The sequence below is a fragment of the Oxyura jamaicensis genome, chromosome 1 (genome assembly GCF_011077185.1).
Source record: "Oxyura jamaicensis isolate SHBP4307 breed ruddy duck chromosome 1, BPBGC_Ojam_1.0, whole genome shotgun sequence".
Taxonomy (NCBI): domain Eukaryota; kingdom Metazoa; phylum Chordata; class Aves; order Anseriformes; family Anatidae; genus Oxyura; species Oxyura jamaicensis.
In genome coordinates, this window is record NC_048893.1 from 197,145,298 (window position 1) to 197,159,915 (window position 14,618).

Sequence of the window (14,618 nt, forward strand, 5' to 3'; positions counted from 1 at the left end):
CACCATAAATTCTGAACTCAACCACTTCATGGTCACTATGACCGAGACAGCTGCCAATTGGCACGTCTCCCTCTTCTCTAGCAACAGATCTAGGAGGGCACCTTTCCTAGTTGGCTCCCTTAGCACCTGCACCAAGAAGTTATCAACTAGGTGCTTTATGAACCTCATGGACTTGCTCGTGTCAGCTGTGTGCTGATCCCAGCTGACATCTGGGAAGTTGAAATCCCCTGTAAGGACAAGGGGAGTTGATCTCAAGGCATCTCTTAGTTCTGCAAAGAATTATTCATCAGCGTTGTCATCCTGGCCAGGTGGTCTGTAATAGACTCCCACAACAACATCCCCTTTATTTGTTCATCCCTTAATCCTTACCCAGAGGCTCTCAACTTTGCCATCGCCAACCTGAAGTTCCACATAGTCCAGCCCATGCTTCACATACATCGCCACCCTGCCACCTCACCTGCCCTGCCTGTCCCTCCTGAAGAGCCTGTAACCATCTATTGCAACACACCAGCTACAGGACTCATCCCACCAGGTTTCGCTTATGCTGATGATGTCGTTGCTGTGGGACCAGGCCAAGACTTCTAGCTCTTCCATTTTATTTCTCATACTTCACGTGTTTCTGTAGTAGCACTTCAAATGTACCTCCCTACACGCAGCACCTTGTGGATCTGACTGAAGGACCTCACTGGCACACAGTCCCTGATTCTAGCATACCATCCCTTAGGTCTTCACCGGTGTGCCTGGTTTTATCCCCTTCTCCCTTCGACTCTATTTTAAAGCCCTATCTATCAGCCCTGCCAACTCCTGACCAAAAATCCTCACCCCTCTCTGAGAGAGGCGCATCCCACCTGGTGCCAGCAGGCCTGGTGTAGCGTAGACCTTCCTGTGATTGAAAAACCCAAAGTTCTGCTGGCTGCACCAGTCCCAATAGCACATATTAATGTGATGAGCCCACCTGTCGGCATCGATCCCCCCTACCAGAAGGACAGAGGCAAACACAACCTGTGCCCCTGATCCTTTAAGTAATCGCCCCAAAGCCCTAAAGTCCCTTTTGATCTCTCTCAGACTTCTCACTGCTACCTCATCATTACCAGCCTGGAATACCAGTAGCTGGTAGTAGTCAGAAGGCTGTAGCAAGCGCTTGACTTTCTTAGCAAAGTCTCTCACCCAAGCCCCAGGGAGGCAACAGACTTCCCTGCAGGTTGGGTCCGGTTGGCATATTGAGCCCTCTGTCCCTTTCAGGAGGGAGCCCCCCATTACAAAAACCTTTTTTTTTTTTTGACAAATGATGTAGCAATGCAGGGGGTAGGTTGCCTTGCTTGTTTCCAACAAGCCATCTCAAAAAGCAATCTCAGATCTCTGAGGACTCCCCTTGCCTTTGCTGTCACTATATTATCTGGTCTAGAACCTCTCCAGTTCAGCTTCTCTGACTTGAATTGGTTAACTCAGCATACCAGGATCTCTTCAGTGTGCTGAAGGTAGCAAGATTTTTATTATTATTATTATTTTTTTTTTACTTTTTAATTCACAAACCATGCAGAGACCTCATCTGATATATTCACCTTAGCACTAAAACTAGTGCTATAAGGACTGTAGCAATTTCCTATACTTGATTGCCTCAGTTGGTAGTTCAGTTTTTTTTTGTTGTTGTTTTGGGTTGTGTTTTTTTTTTATTTTCTTCTTAGAAACAAATCATCTTTCCTACTTTGTCAGGAAGGAATACAAACATTGAGGTTCTAGCCTGGGAGTCAGCTCTTGTCTGATCTCAGGAGTGTTTGACCTGGATTCCAAGTCCTGCCATATGTGAATAAAGCACATGATCCAACAAAACAGACATTCATAAAATAACAATGAACGCAGTTGTCAGGTTTTACTACTAAGAATGTGTTTTAATAAACTCATCACCACCAAAAATACATCCACACACTAAAGTTATGAAGCAAACTCACTGATTTTATGAAGTCATAACATTATCCTGAATGTTATGACCCTTTAAATGCATATTGGTGAGGTCTTACCTGTTGAGGAAAGGTGGTTAATGGCACTCCAGGAATTCCGGATACTTTCTGAGCAGCCAGTCCCACTCTTTTTGAAATCATTAGTTACTACAGTGAAGTAAGCACCACAGGGAACCAAATCACCAAACTGCCAGATTGGGGCAGAGGCTGCCAGAGCTCTACAAATGGATACAGAACAGATTTTTTTGAGAAACACATGCATCCTGAACCCCTGCAAAGTGAATTTCTATCCTCTGGGCAACACTTTCCCTACAGCCACTATTTAAGTAGCATTTATAATTCAGCGAGGCACTCACCCCTTCCTGAACTAATCACAATGTTGCAAAATTCTTCTGTAGGCCTGTATGCAAAGCCTGCTGAAGGTTACAAGTTTTGGACAGTAGCACAAAGAAGTCACTAAATACATGAAGTATAAGTTCAGACAGACATAACTGCTACATGAGAACAACAAATAACAGAAGTAAGCTTTCTCACTAGGCATTGTACTAACTCAACTGAAGACAGAGCCCTTGCCCACAAGAAACAGCTCTCCAGCAGGCAAAGGTGAGCAAATCACTAATTGTGTTTGCTAGAGAATAACTAAGGCACTCACACACCTGCCTCAAATCACCAGAATTTCTGGTGACCCTAGAGAAATTAGGGGAAAAGTTAGCATTCAGAATTATTACTTAGAAGTCTTAATACGCATCTCTGGAAGTACACACCATCCAGTACCTGTTGGCCTACAGCTGTCTTTTTGTGGTAGACAATATTCAGAAATACTCTTCCCAAATTCAGAGCGACCTCCAAATAGTGAAAAATTCAAGCTTGCTTCAATTACAGTATTTATCCCACTACTGTAACATTTATAGCACTGAAGTAACAAATGCCTGCTCTGTGTTTGAGCAGAACAAGTACACTCACCCAACCACCACATGGGGGTATTTCATCCGAAACCAGGCTGCGAGCATCCCTCCATAAGATCCTCCAATAGCTATGACAGGACTGTAACGGGCTCCTGCAATGGTCTCCTTTAAGTATTCAATTAGTACTGCAAAGTCTGCCAGAGCTTGTTCAGATGTCAGGTAGTTCAGATGCTTGGAATCCTGAGACAAAGAACATGGGTCATATACAGCATTGGAGCGATATCCAGCAGCAATCTTTCTCCACTTGAATAGCTGTTGAGTTGTAAAGCTGCTGGATAAACTAAACATTTGTTACAGGCGTCCTTTGAAGTGCTAGAAGATTCTGGCTTGTGGTTTGTTAATTTAGAATTAGTAGTTATAAAAATAGGATAGTTGTGTGCTTCTAGCACATCTTACTCAGGCAAGCCGTATTTGCACTGACAAGTATAACAATTCTTTTTGTATAGAACACATGTAAAGAAGAAAGTAGACACTTACACTGAAAGATTCATTTCCAAATGGCAATGATTCTCCATAATATCTATGTTCAGCAAATACTAACATGGCATTAAGTTCTTCAGCCACATCCCACATAAAACCCTGGTTGGGGGAAAACGCACATTTAAACACATTAAGTTAATCACTTGCAAAGTCTTTACTTTCCATCTATTGTACCTCAAATCTTATTCTTTGATTAGCAAAATATCACTATCAAAACACAACCAGAAAGGCAGAGCGCAATTTGGTTTGAAAGCATCTTTATAGAAAAAAATAGAGAAGGTAGGCCCAGAGATAGGCAAGTATACCCCCCAAAAAAAGCCACAAAACATTAAGCAACGTTGTTTTGTGAATATACTTGGGCAATCCTGCCAGAACTCCTATGGCAGGATTAACAAGCTTAATCCACAGGACATCAAACAACACAACAGGAGAAAAGCATGCATTTGAGTTAGGACTGTATTACAGAAAGAAATGTTTGGCAATAAACAATCTAGAGCACTGAAACGCTTATTTTCAACTAATAAGTAACTAGGACAACTTGTTATAACTTGTTGACAGCAGCATGTTACCACCCACCAGCTATCACCTGCTGACAGAGCAGTGTGTAAGCAACCCTCACTTCCTCCAGGCCCAGGACATCACCTCTGCTGTGGCAGTGGACTTTCTATGGAAGTGGCTGAAAAATGCCCACACACTGCGTCCTGCATTTGTCAGGGAAACAAAAATTTTGTATGGGTTTTGTGAGGGAACAGGCATCATCTATCCTTGATGTCTGGCCAGCTGAATCTCACTTCACTTTTTTCTCAGATACAAACAAAACAATCATCAAAACCTCTCATTTCACTCAGAAGCATTCTGAAGTAATGGGATTGATGCAATGGGTTCAAGCTTTTACATCCTTATGTTGAGACACCACAGAGTGTTTCCCCTGTAAGTTTTCTTCACAGCTCAAGGAAGCGCTCCCCTTTGATTTCTGTGAGCTTCAGATAGGATCCCCAAATGCCCTAAAATTTCTCCTATACTTTTTTTTCAGCTTACTCTCCTGTAGCTGTCATAAAGCCATTGCAAACTTCTCTTTAAATAATATTCTGATATTGTCTTCCTCCTTCTTCCTGATTTTTCCACTAGGCCACTGCTGGAAAGAAGGAATGTAATTCAAAAAATCAAGGATCTGTTTTATACATACTGTGTTGTTGCAGAACCACGTGATGTCTCCTTCATTGCCTGTATAGAACAGTATCGGTCCATTGTCTTTCTTCCAGTGCTGATCTGCTATCAGATACCGCTGCTGGAACGTAAGGTTTTCATCAAAGCCAAAGTGATCAATCTGTCAAAACAAGGAACAACATCACAGACAGCTAAAAGCAATCATGGAGTCCACTGTAAGTGCTGACAGTCACTTTGCAAAGGGGAAAAATAAATGTTTCCTCTGTAAGATGAGAAGTGACAAATTGATATTCTTAGATTCCTAATGCATCAAAATTCTTCAGCCTTATAAGGAAGCCAACAAAAATTACAGGTCTATACAATGAAGGCAAAATTTAGAGATAAGAACATTTTTATAGTATCATTCTTAACATGATATGTAAATACATTCAGAAGAACAAGCAAATCATAACAGATCAGTCTGATTTAATAAAACTTAACAAGCAAATACAGCCATTGTCCTGCAGTGTTGAATGTCTTCGGAAAATTCCTTACTAATTTTACCATTTGTTTAAAAGCCACCCCTTTTGTCATAAGATTGGATTGTAAAAATATTCCTGTTAGAGTAGGTCCTTTTTACTGTTAGAAAAACACTAATCCTCTGCAGATCTTGTGTAATTGACAGATTTTTCAGATAGTTTTAACAACTTCTCCTCCTTCTCTCCTTGCAATTTTCAGTAAATCACATAGCTTCCACAACTCCTTCTTTCTACTGCCCTAGAAATATTGTAAGAATATATATATACAAATTGAGACAATAAAGCTAACACTGTATTTTGACTGAGAAATTTATTCTCAACTCATAAGGTCAGTTTTTCAGTTTTATTCATATGCACTATCCCCCTTGACCCATCCCCAGACGTTCATCTGTACTGGAAGGTTTATTGAAATTGCTTTTACAAGTTAGCTCCCTGCACCAGCAAGATCTTATTCTGCAACCAAAATACCCACACAAGCTTTTAATAAGCAGACTAGCCCTCAAGTGCTATGCTGTAAATTCCCACATATTCACAAGTCACTGCTATTTTTACCCATCAGCTGAAGATGACCTGTACTTCCCCAACTTTGACTTCCATGAGCATAAAGCAGCATCTTTTCCTTTCGTGCTGCTTCCTGCAGATGGCAACAGCCTGACATCTGCTTGCTTGAGCATTTCTGCTCACCCAACTGCCTTTACAGTGACAACTCTGCCAAACCTCTCAGATGATGCCGGAACCAGGCTGCCACGTTCTGTTTTGAAAATACCTTCAAGTTAACGTGAAGAAGCAGACAAAGAGCAAATCCAAGCACTTGCTGCTAACACAATGATCTAACTGCTGGGCAGATTTCTCCTGGCAACTCAGGAAAGGCAGCCCAACTCATGACCTGCAGGACCCAGCTAATCCATACCACATATGTATGCGTTCTTTGCGACAGTGCAGAAACTTAAGATACACACTGCTGCAAAGTCCTACCAAACTCTCTCAAAGCTCACTCACTCTTGAACCTAAGGATCAGACATGATGCTGAAGTGAGAGGGCAGCTGTGCTGTAGCTCACTGAACAGCTGAATATCTGTGCATTGTCCTGACACACGAGACAGGGTCTTCATGCTGAAGAAGCTCACTCCACTATCTGGTGCTAGACCTAAATAAAGCTATGTTCTATGTTTTGCTCTGTGGGATAACTCACTAAGCACATGATGGTGGCACCATCCACGTATTTAGTGGTTATTTCACTGAATTCGAGTAATAACAACACACGCCAGGCTTATTTCACACAAATAACTAACCTGCTGCTTCTATGTTTGCACATTACTGTTTATTTTAAGTTCACTTTCTATATCAAGAGTGATTTGCAGCAAGGCAGAACAAATGAAAGTCCTTGGTCATAAGACCTTTGTACAATTAAATAGAGATTAGATAAGGCTGAGCTAAAAAAATTACTGCAGTTATTAAACTTCAATACTATTAGAAAGTACAACTCAAGCATCTTTTGTTCCAGGTCTATCTGCAAGAGGGGAAAGCATCTTTTCCTATTTAACCTTTCTGGTTAGTCTGCTGGTCATAAATAATTGAGAAAAACAACAAAAGACAGGCTTACGTGCACCATCTGTCTTTTCTGGAAAAAATTAATCATCTAACTTTGACATTTGATTATTTTCCTGCAGGAAGCCAGAGTGCCAACTACCAGACTGCACAAAGCATTCAGTTTTCCTGACCTACAAAATTATATACCAAAATCTCAGTGCAGACATCTTAGTGCATAACAGACAGAAAAACAGTGGGGGAAAAAAAAATCACAATAGGTGAATGCATCAGCAGCCTTTGAGGAGGCAGGTTGAGGCTATCCAGAGGAATATTGTGCAGAACTGATTCAAAAGCCCTTGTCATCATTCCCACTCCAGAGAAACTGGAAAATCTGGATAGTAATATTCAAATATGAATGTTTTCTTGAATGATGGATAATATTCTCTGTACATATAGGATTTACAACAGTTTACTTATGATGTGATCTGCTGGTCTGTTCTCACAAAACATGCAGAATCCCAGACAGCACAGACAAGGCCAGACTGCTTCACAAAAATCACAAGTACCTATTACTCAACTGAACAGCAAAAACTCTTACTGCTAGATGATGGGGCTTCTTACCTTTCAGTAACTTGTCTTTGCAGGAGTAAGACACATAACATGAACAGCAAAGAAAACCTCATGTTTGTGAAGCAAACAGATGTCACAGCTACCAGTTACTGCCAAGAAATTTAAAGAACTTAGAAGAATCCAGAACTGCCAAATGCAACTCCAGAATATCCCAAGCAGCGCCTCCTCACAAGAATAAGGACTGTCTGAAGATGTACGAAGTCAGAGAGAAGAAGCACAAGAATCACTGTGAAATTGTGAAATGGGAGATTCAGGCACAAAGGGAAAGTTGTAGCCGAGGAACAGCAGATGGAGCTGTCGCGTAGGCAAAGCACTGCAGGATCGCACATGGGAGCTGCCTGGTCTCATTCAGCAGGTGGCTTCTTCCCCCTGCCTTTTTTAAAGGCAAGCATGTAAAAAAACCTCCATGTAAAGTGCACCTCAACACACAGTAACTCTGATCGCCCATTCAGATTTTATTAAAATGTTGAACCAGAAAAATTATTTTCTGCTCCTATGCCCAAAAGGAACGGGTACGACAAAAGCAATTTGACTTTCACAATCACACTCAATTCAATACAACAGACCATACCGGCATAAGAAGAGTTTAATACACAAATACAATACCTTAATTGCTGGTTAACAGTATTTATCCAGATTTATATCCAGGATTTATCCAAAGCAGTCACACAGATTAAAATTTTAAGCTTCTGTAAACGCTACCTGGCAGATTTGGTTAGAATTAAGAAAACGGCCTTCAGCAACAACACAACAGCAGCATCTTACAAATGAAGCTATGATTTACATGCAACACCATCTCTTGCACAGAATCAGATATTCTGATAAAAGACTAAAATAGAAAGAGGAGGAGGAGTGGAAGCAAGAAGTTATAAGTTTAAGGCACGGTTTTGTCACCTGCAGTAGGCAGGATGTGAAAACTTTGGAGAGCTACATCTCAGAGACAAAGAAAACAACAGCAATGTTTCAGTTCCACATACAAAAACCCCTGTCAACCTTGTTTCAGTAAGAAGTGGAATCTCCCTGTATTTCCCCCCCACTTTGTCCTAGAGACTGGTGAGAGCTTTAGACCAAAGCCTTGAGCCAGCAGCTTTCATCCTTCAGCACACAGAATTTCTACAGTGCTGCTCAGGATGAAGAGCTCTCTCTGGACTGGCGCCTGCCTCTCCGCCTTCCGCTCCAAATATGTGGCACAGTTTTGACTTTACCTTGTACATGCACGTGTCATGTGCTTATGTTGACCTCTCAAAGATGACTTATCTCCTCTATGTGATTTTTTTTTTGTTGTTTTATTTTAAGTGTACTTCCCAAAGCAAGCTGCCCTGCTATGCACATCTCCCTCAGGGAGGAGACAAAAAAGGCACAGCAGATGTTTGTTAGTTAAGCAGACAAACAACTGTACAATAACACTCTCCTGGAAATATTCTGAACCCATGGTACCAAGTGAAGTACAAAGACAAAACAGGACACATGGGATAAAACCAACTTCCTTCTTGGCAGCACCTTAAGATCATTAAGGACTAGAGGGGCAGGACAGCAACACTAAGCCTTTTCCAGAAGAGGCTAATTCATAGGGTAGCATCTAACAAGAAACATTTAATGTCATCCAGGGTGGTAAATCTAACTGATGGCTTCATGCTTTTGAGATTCTGGTAAGACTGAAAGCAAAGCCTTCATAGAGTCACAGTATGGGTTGGAAGGGACCTTAAAGCCTACCCAGTCCCAACCCCCTGCCATGGGCAGGGACACCTCCCACCACACCAGGTTGCTCAAAGCCCCATCCAGCCTGGCCTCGAACACCTCCAGGGATGGGGCATCTGCAGCTTCTCCGGGCAACCTGTGCCAGGGCCTCACTACCCTCTGAGTGAAGAATTTCTTCCTTACATCTAAACTAAATCTTCCGTCTTTTAGTTTAAAGCCATGACCCCTCATCCTGTCATTATCTGCCTGAGCAAAGAGTCACTCTCCATCTTTTTTATAAGACCCCTTTAAGTACTGAAAGGTTGCAATGAGGTCTCCCTGGAGCCTTCTCTTCTACAGCTTGAAGAACTCCAGCTCTCTCAGCCTTTCTTCATAGGAGAGGTTCTCCAGCCCCTTGATCATCTTTGTGAACTTCCTCTGGACCCACTCTAACAGCCCCACATCCTTCTTGTGCTGGGGGCCCCAGACCTGGATGCAGCACTCCAGGTGGGGCCTCACAAGGCCAGAGCAGAAGGGGACAATCATCTCCCTCAACCTGCTTGCCACTCCTGTGTTGATGCAGCCCACAATGCAGTTGGACTTCTGAACTGCAAGCATGCACTGCTGGCTCATGTCAAGCTGGTCATCCACCAGAACCCAAGTCCTTCACAGCAGGGCTCCTCTCAGTGAGTTCTTCTCCCAGTCAGGACTGCCCCAGCCCAGGTGCAACCCCCTGCATTTAGGCTTGTTGAATCTCACTCAGACTGACATGGCCCCACTCCTCCAGCATGTCTATGTCCCTTTAGATGGCATCCCTTCCTCCTGGTGTAACAACCATACCACTCAGCTTGGTGTCACACCTCATGTTAACGTTGTCATAGCTTTCTTTTCCCAAACTTGCGGGAAATCTCCCATTTGAGACTGAGTCAGTTGTTTTACTGGTGAAAAGCCAGAGGATTAGGAGGCATGCTCCACCCTCCAAGAGTTCATGGAGTTGTTTTGAGTGTTCATCCTGTCTGAATTGTTTCCTAAGGACAGGAAGATGCAGGATGGTCTGAGGATATCCTCCTGCATGAACGGCACTATGGGCACCAGCCTCCCTGGGATTTCACTGGTGTTTCTATTCATGGCTTTAATCCTGGCAGGCTGTGGGGCTCCTCTCCAGTTCGCTGGCCATATTAGCTTTGTTTCCTCTTCTAATTTGGCTTCCTCCATCTAAATTGGATGTTCACAAGGGCAGACTGCCTTGCCATCTTTGTACAGCATCATATCCAAAGAGGCCCCAAATTTTCTTACAAGTGCTGCTATGTATACATAAGCTCAAAAACCATGGCAGCACGGGAGTACCACCAGAAATACATACCCACACACTACTTACCTCTCCATAGCAGTGGAGACATGGGAGCAGAAATGGAATCTAAATAAAGCATGAGTTAAAAAGTACGTCTCCCCAACGTTATTCATGTTGCTTTGCTTCCTTTTTTGTGTGTATTTTCTGTACTACAGCCTTTGAGGCTTCATCTCATTCACTGCTGGGCAGAATCACTCAACTCACAACAGGTTTAGTGACTTCAGAAACACTGCTAGCTTTATTTTCTTATCTTTTTCACCTTAAATGCATGAAATAAGGTGTTCCACAAAGTATTCAACAACTGACTTCTGCATTCCTTGCTCAGACTGATGCTGGTCCAAGGGACAGCTGAGACTGAAGACTAGCACCAGTCCATCAAAATACCTAATCATTTGATGCTTGGTGGAAGAACACACTGATGTGAGCTGCATCTTCTTGCATCAGGCTACACTGACCCTCTAATTTGAAAGTCCTAAAAATAAACTACAAAAATTGAATTCAGATACAGAATCTTGATGCCATCATAATCTTTCATATTTCCCAAAATTCAGAAGATTTGTAGCAATCCTGAGATTTTGGTCAATGGCTTTAATTTTATGTCATTCATCTGTCACATTTAACATGACACAGACATAACAATATGCAAGCTTTCTACCTATTAATTCCAACTTCCATTTTACTAGTGATAGTCTAGAAAACCACTTTGCAATTTTTCCTTTGCTAGAGTTAGCTCTCAGTCCAAGAAACTCCTTAAAAGCAAATCCAGACTTAAGATGCTTGTAATGGAAGGATTTCAGTTGTGATTATGCCCTTGTGAACACACTGCCCTTTGACTGTAGTCATGATTTGTGTACAAGAAGCTTCAGCAAAATACACTGCAGGAACTGTGTCATCTGCTCTAGGGAGGCTGCAACTGTTTAAGGAAGTCTGCTTTTGGCACTCATTTATCACTTCAGTGATTAAAAAGAAGTGACAAGCAAAGTCTCAGACAGGAACTGTACCCCCTGCCCTGTGTCACACAGCTTGGACGAAGCACTTAGATGAAACAGACGAAAGAACATTTAAACAGCTACAGGATATGCTGTAGGGAAGCACCAGGCTACTCAGGTCAACCTTCGTTAGAAATAAACAGTTCCCAGACTCTGCATGCTGAAGGGTTATTTTTATGTTAGAAACCAGAGCAACCGTAAAGAACACAAATAGGTTTTGACTTCCACAAACCATTAGTGGCATCATACCACAACCAAAACTCCAGATCCCCCTAACCATGTAAAGACAAACTCCACAGCCATGCTTAGGCTTGGACAATTTGGGTGAGAAATCCTCCAGCAGTGAGTCAGGACATACTTTGTTCCTGTTTCTGAGAAGTCCCATGCCCCCCCCCCCAATTTTCTGCCCCAGACTCCAGGATGACAAAGGTCCAGCAGAAGGGAGAGGATGCAACAAGAACAGCTTGGATCAGCTTTCCTGCCGAAGCCTTAACCGTGCTCTCAATTGCACCCCCACCCCATTCTTCTCAAAGCAGCGGGGGCTTGTGCTGCTGAGAATCAGTCAGCTGTGTGAATTTAAACTGGCAATAACACACTGATGTTTCCAGCTAAGACACCAATAACCTGGAGAAATTCTTCCACGGGACAAGGGATGGGGCAAGGAGTAGGGAACAAACAGGTCAGAGCTATATTACCCAAAGCACGTTATTTCATAAAGCACTAAGATGCACAACACCAGCACAAATGAAGTTACTCTGGTGAAAGGTCTCTCAGATCCGTAACAGGCAGAGATCTATCTTTTTTCCATCTGCCTGCCAGACGATAACAAATCCATTACAGTTGGAGGACTGACTTCAGAGGGAAAGAAAAAGTAGTACACAACCTCTCAATATGTCCCTGATTAAGCAGTACAGGACACTAGATATCCAGTTTTGCTGAGAGCACCCGACAGCTTTGCATACAGCTAATCATTTAAACAAAGCGTTCCAAAAATAAATTCAAGACTATTTTCATTTGGTCAAACTAAAACATCTCTACTCCTCCCAAGAGGGCTACAACTTTCTAAATTGCCAAATATTTTTTAAAGTTCAACTCAAGTTGCAACTGTTTTACCTCCCAGACTTCCAGGGCAGCAAAGTGCTGCTCAGTCACCACTGTCTGTATCTTGAGCAGGGGAGGAAGAAGCATTTTGGAAAACAAAGCATGAAAGCCACAGTTAGTCATACAGCCCTTGTGCAACAGCAAAAATGCCACAAGCTATTGCTCCACAAGATTGCAACACATCTGGACAGAAGAACTGCATACCTGCTGGGCTCCGACATGCTAGCAGAGGGGCTGATGGGGAGATGAGCTGCAGTTCGGGAATTCACACCCTTGGCTCTCTGCAGGTCAACAGGTTTCCTACAAATTGCTCCTCTTCCAAGCAGAAACACACGGGTCTCTTGTTCCAGCTGTTACAGAGGTGCTCTGGTGGCTGAGAAGCTCTACCAAACAGATGGATACTCACCAAGTCTCTACACCAGTACAGTTAACTCCCACAACTGACTTGGACTGATAATGCTTTTCTTGTGGCAAAGATATGTTCTTTGCTTCTGAACAGAAGCCCTCAGATTTTAGCTGAAAAATATTTTTTTATTTCCATTTTTATTTCTCAACAAGAGGCAAGAACTTTTTTTTTTTATACAAACTACCCTGTTCAGAACAGACCCTGAACCAGAGACACTTGCAAAAAGCAATTTGCCATCAGCTTGTAGGACAGGAGCCTCTGCTTACGAGCTGAAGGAACTCTGCATTTTACCCCAGTAACTGTGACTTGAAGGACTGAAAACTGTACATTTGTGGTCAGCCATTTATCACTGCGCAGGGAAGAGTAGAGAAAAGCCAGCATTTCCAGAGCAGCACATGGTTTTGAACAGCTTTTGTGAAAGACTCCATTTTCAGGGAGTCAGGCAGTAAGGAGAAGCAAGCTGCTGGTTTGAGGCATAAATCAAATGTTTTGTTAATGCTAGTTTTGCTTTCACCCACTTCCTTTAATTCAGCCTGGCCTCAGTCCAAGTCCAGCTGAAGTCAGAGTCCAATACCCACCACTTTCTGTTCCTGTTGTCTTGATGGGAAGTTTCTGCATGGAAACTACCATCTCAGCCTACCTCCTACCTTCTCAGTTCCTTTGTCAATGCTTTTAGAAAGTTTGTCTTTTTTTTTTTTCTTTTTTTTGCTTCAAAATGCAAGACAAATTTACTCCCTTTAGAAGGGGAATAAATTAACCAGAAATGAAAGGAGATGCACATCCATAGCATGTCCATAGCAACAGCCAGAGGTAGAGGCTACAGCAGGGTATCATAGCTTCCTGCAAACTCATATCCCACACAGGCAGGCCCTTTGCTGGCTACCTTCCTCTCCTCTAAAGAGATCTCTTGGATCTTGCTCCACCATCACCTTCTCCAGATGAGCTGATCTTCACCTAACCATTCTCAGCAAGGCTGACGCAAGGGCAAGCTTGTACATAAGCTTCATACTGTGACCGAGTAACTGAATAAAGGAAACATCTGTTAAGTCACTCTAACAGTAGAAACTGCCCAAAAGCATGCAAGGTTTTTTGCTCACTGTATGCATTTAGGGAGCTACCACCACAGTGCAGCACCACTTATAGTACCAGTGCCACTTGGCAGTAGCACTGCAGCAGCACTGAGTACCAGATTTGCCATGCATAGTAGGGCTGAACCAAGCCTAGGGGTCAGTGCTGAAAAATTTAAATTAGCAAAAGAAAATTAACTCCTTACTCCACAGGCAAGGAAGATGGTCTACAAACTGTTCTGAAAAGAAATACCATTCCCATTCTTCCACCTGCGCTTAATTCTGACTTCAAGGGCCTACAAAACAAAACAAAATATCATTTTACAAGTGTATGGAAGATCACTGACCGCAGCCTGGTTTTCCCATTAATTTCTCACCAACGGTCACTGCCTTAGCTATAAAAACCTATGTATTCCAGAACATATGAAGTAAAGAAAATTAAGCTATTTCTTCAGTTTTTGAAGACTTAAAGAAATAATGTAATCTAGTGCGACCTCTAGTCTCTCACTAGTTTGACATACATTACAAATTATCTGTACTGTCTGGCTCTGACTGTGCCTTTGGCTGTTTGATGGTCTCTTCAAAGTATCCACGCAGAACACATGAGCACTGAATTCTGCTTTGAACTTCGTTTCCATCCCCCTCTCCCCCAAAAGCAAGAAACACAGCTGGGAGCTCAGGCAATGGGTGCAAGTTAAAGTAGCTTCAACAAAGCTAACAGGATTCCTTTCTGCTGCTTATTACTTCAGCCACATGCAGTTTTGTTTAGTCTTTAGTTCT

General features: G+C 42.6%; 1 protein-coding gene across 1 annotated transcript in view; it reads right to left on the reverse strand.

The window, feature by feature from the left end:
• Positions 1–14,618, reverse strand: part of PRCP (prolylcarboxypeptidase) — a 33,777-nt gene that overhangs the window by 12,803 nt on the left and 6,356 nt on the right. The window contains exons 2-5 of the mRNA XM_035329564.1: positions 4,590–4,730; positions 3,401–3,502; positions 2,922–3,103; positions 2,019–2,176 (exon numbers count right to left, since the gene is read on the reverse strand). Coding sequence (XP_035185455.1) covers positions 2,019–2,176; positions 2,922–3,103; positions 3,401–3,502; positions 4,590–4,730 — 583 coding nt within the window. The remainder of the gene's footprint in view (positions 1–2,018; positions 2,177–2,921; positions 3,104–3,400; positions 3,503–4,589; positions 4,731–14,618) is intronic.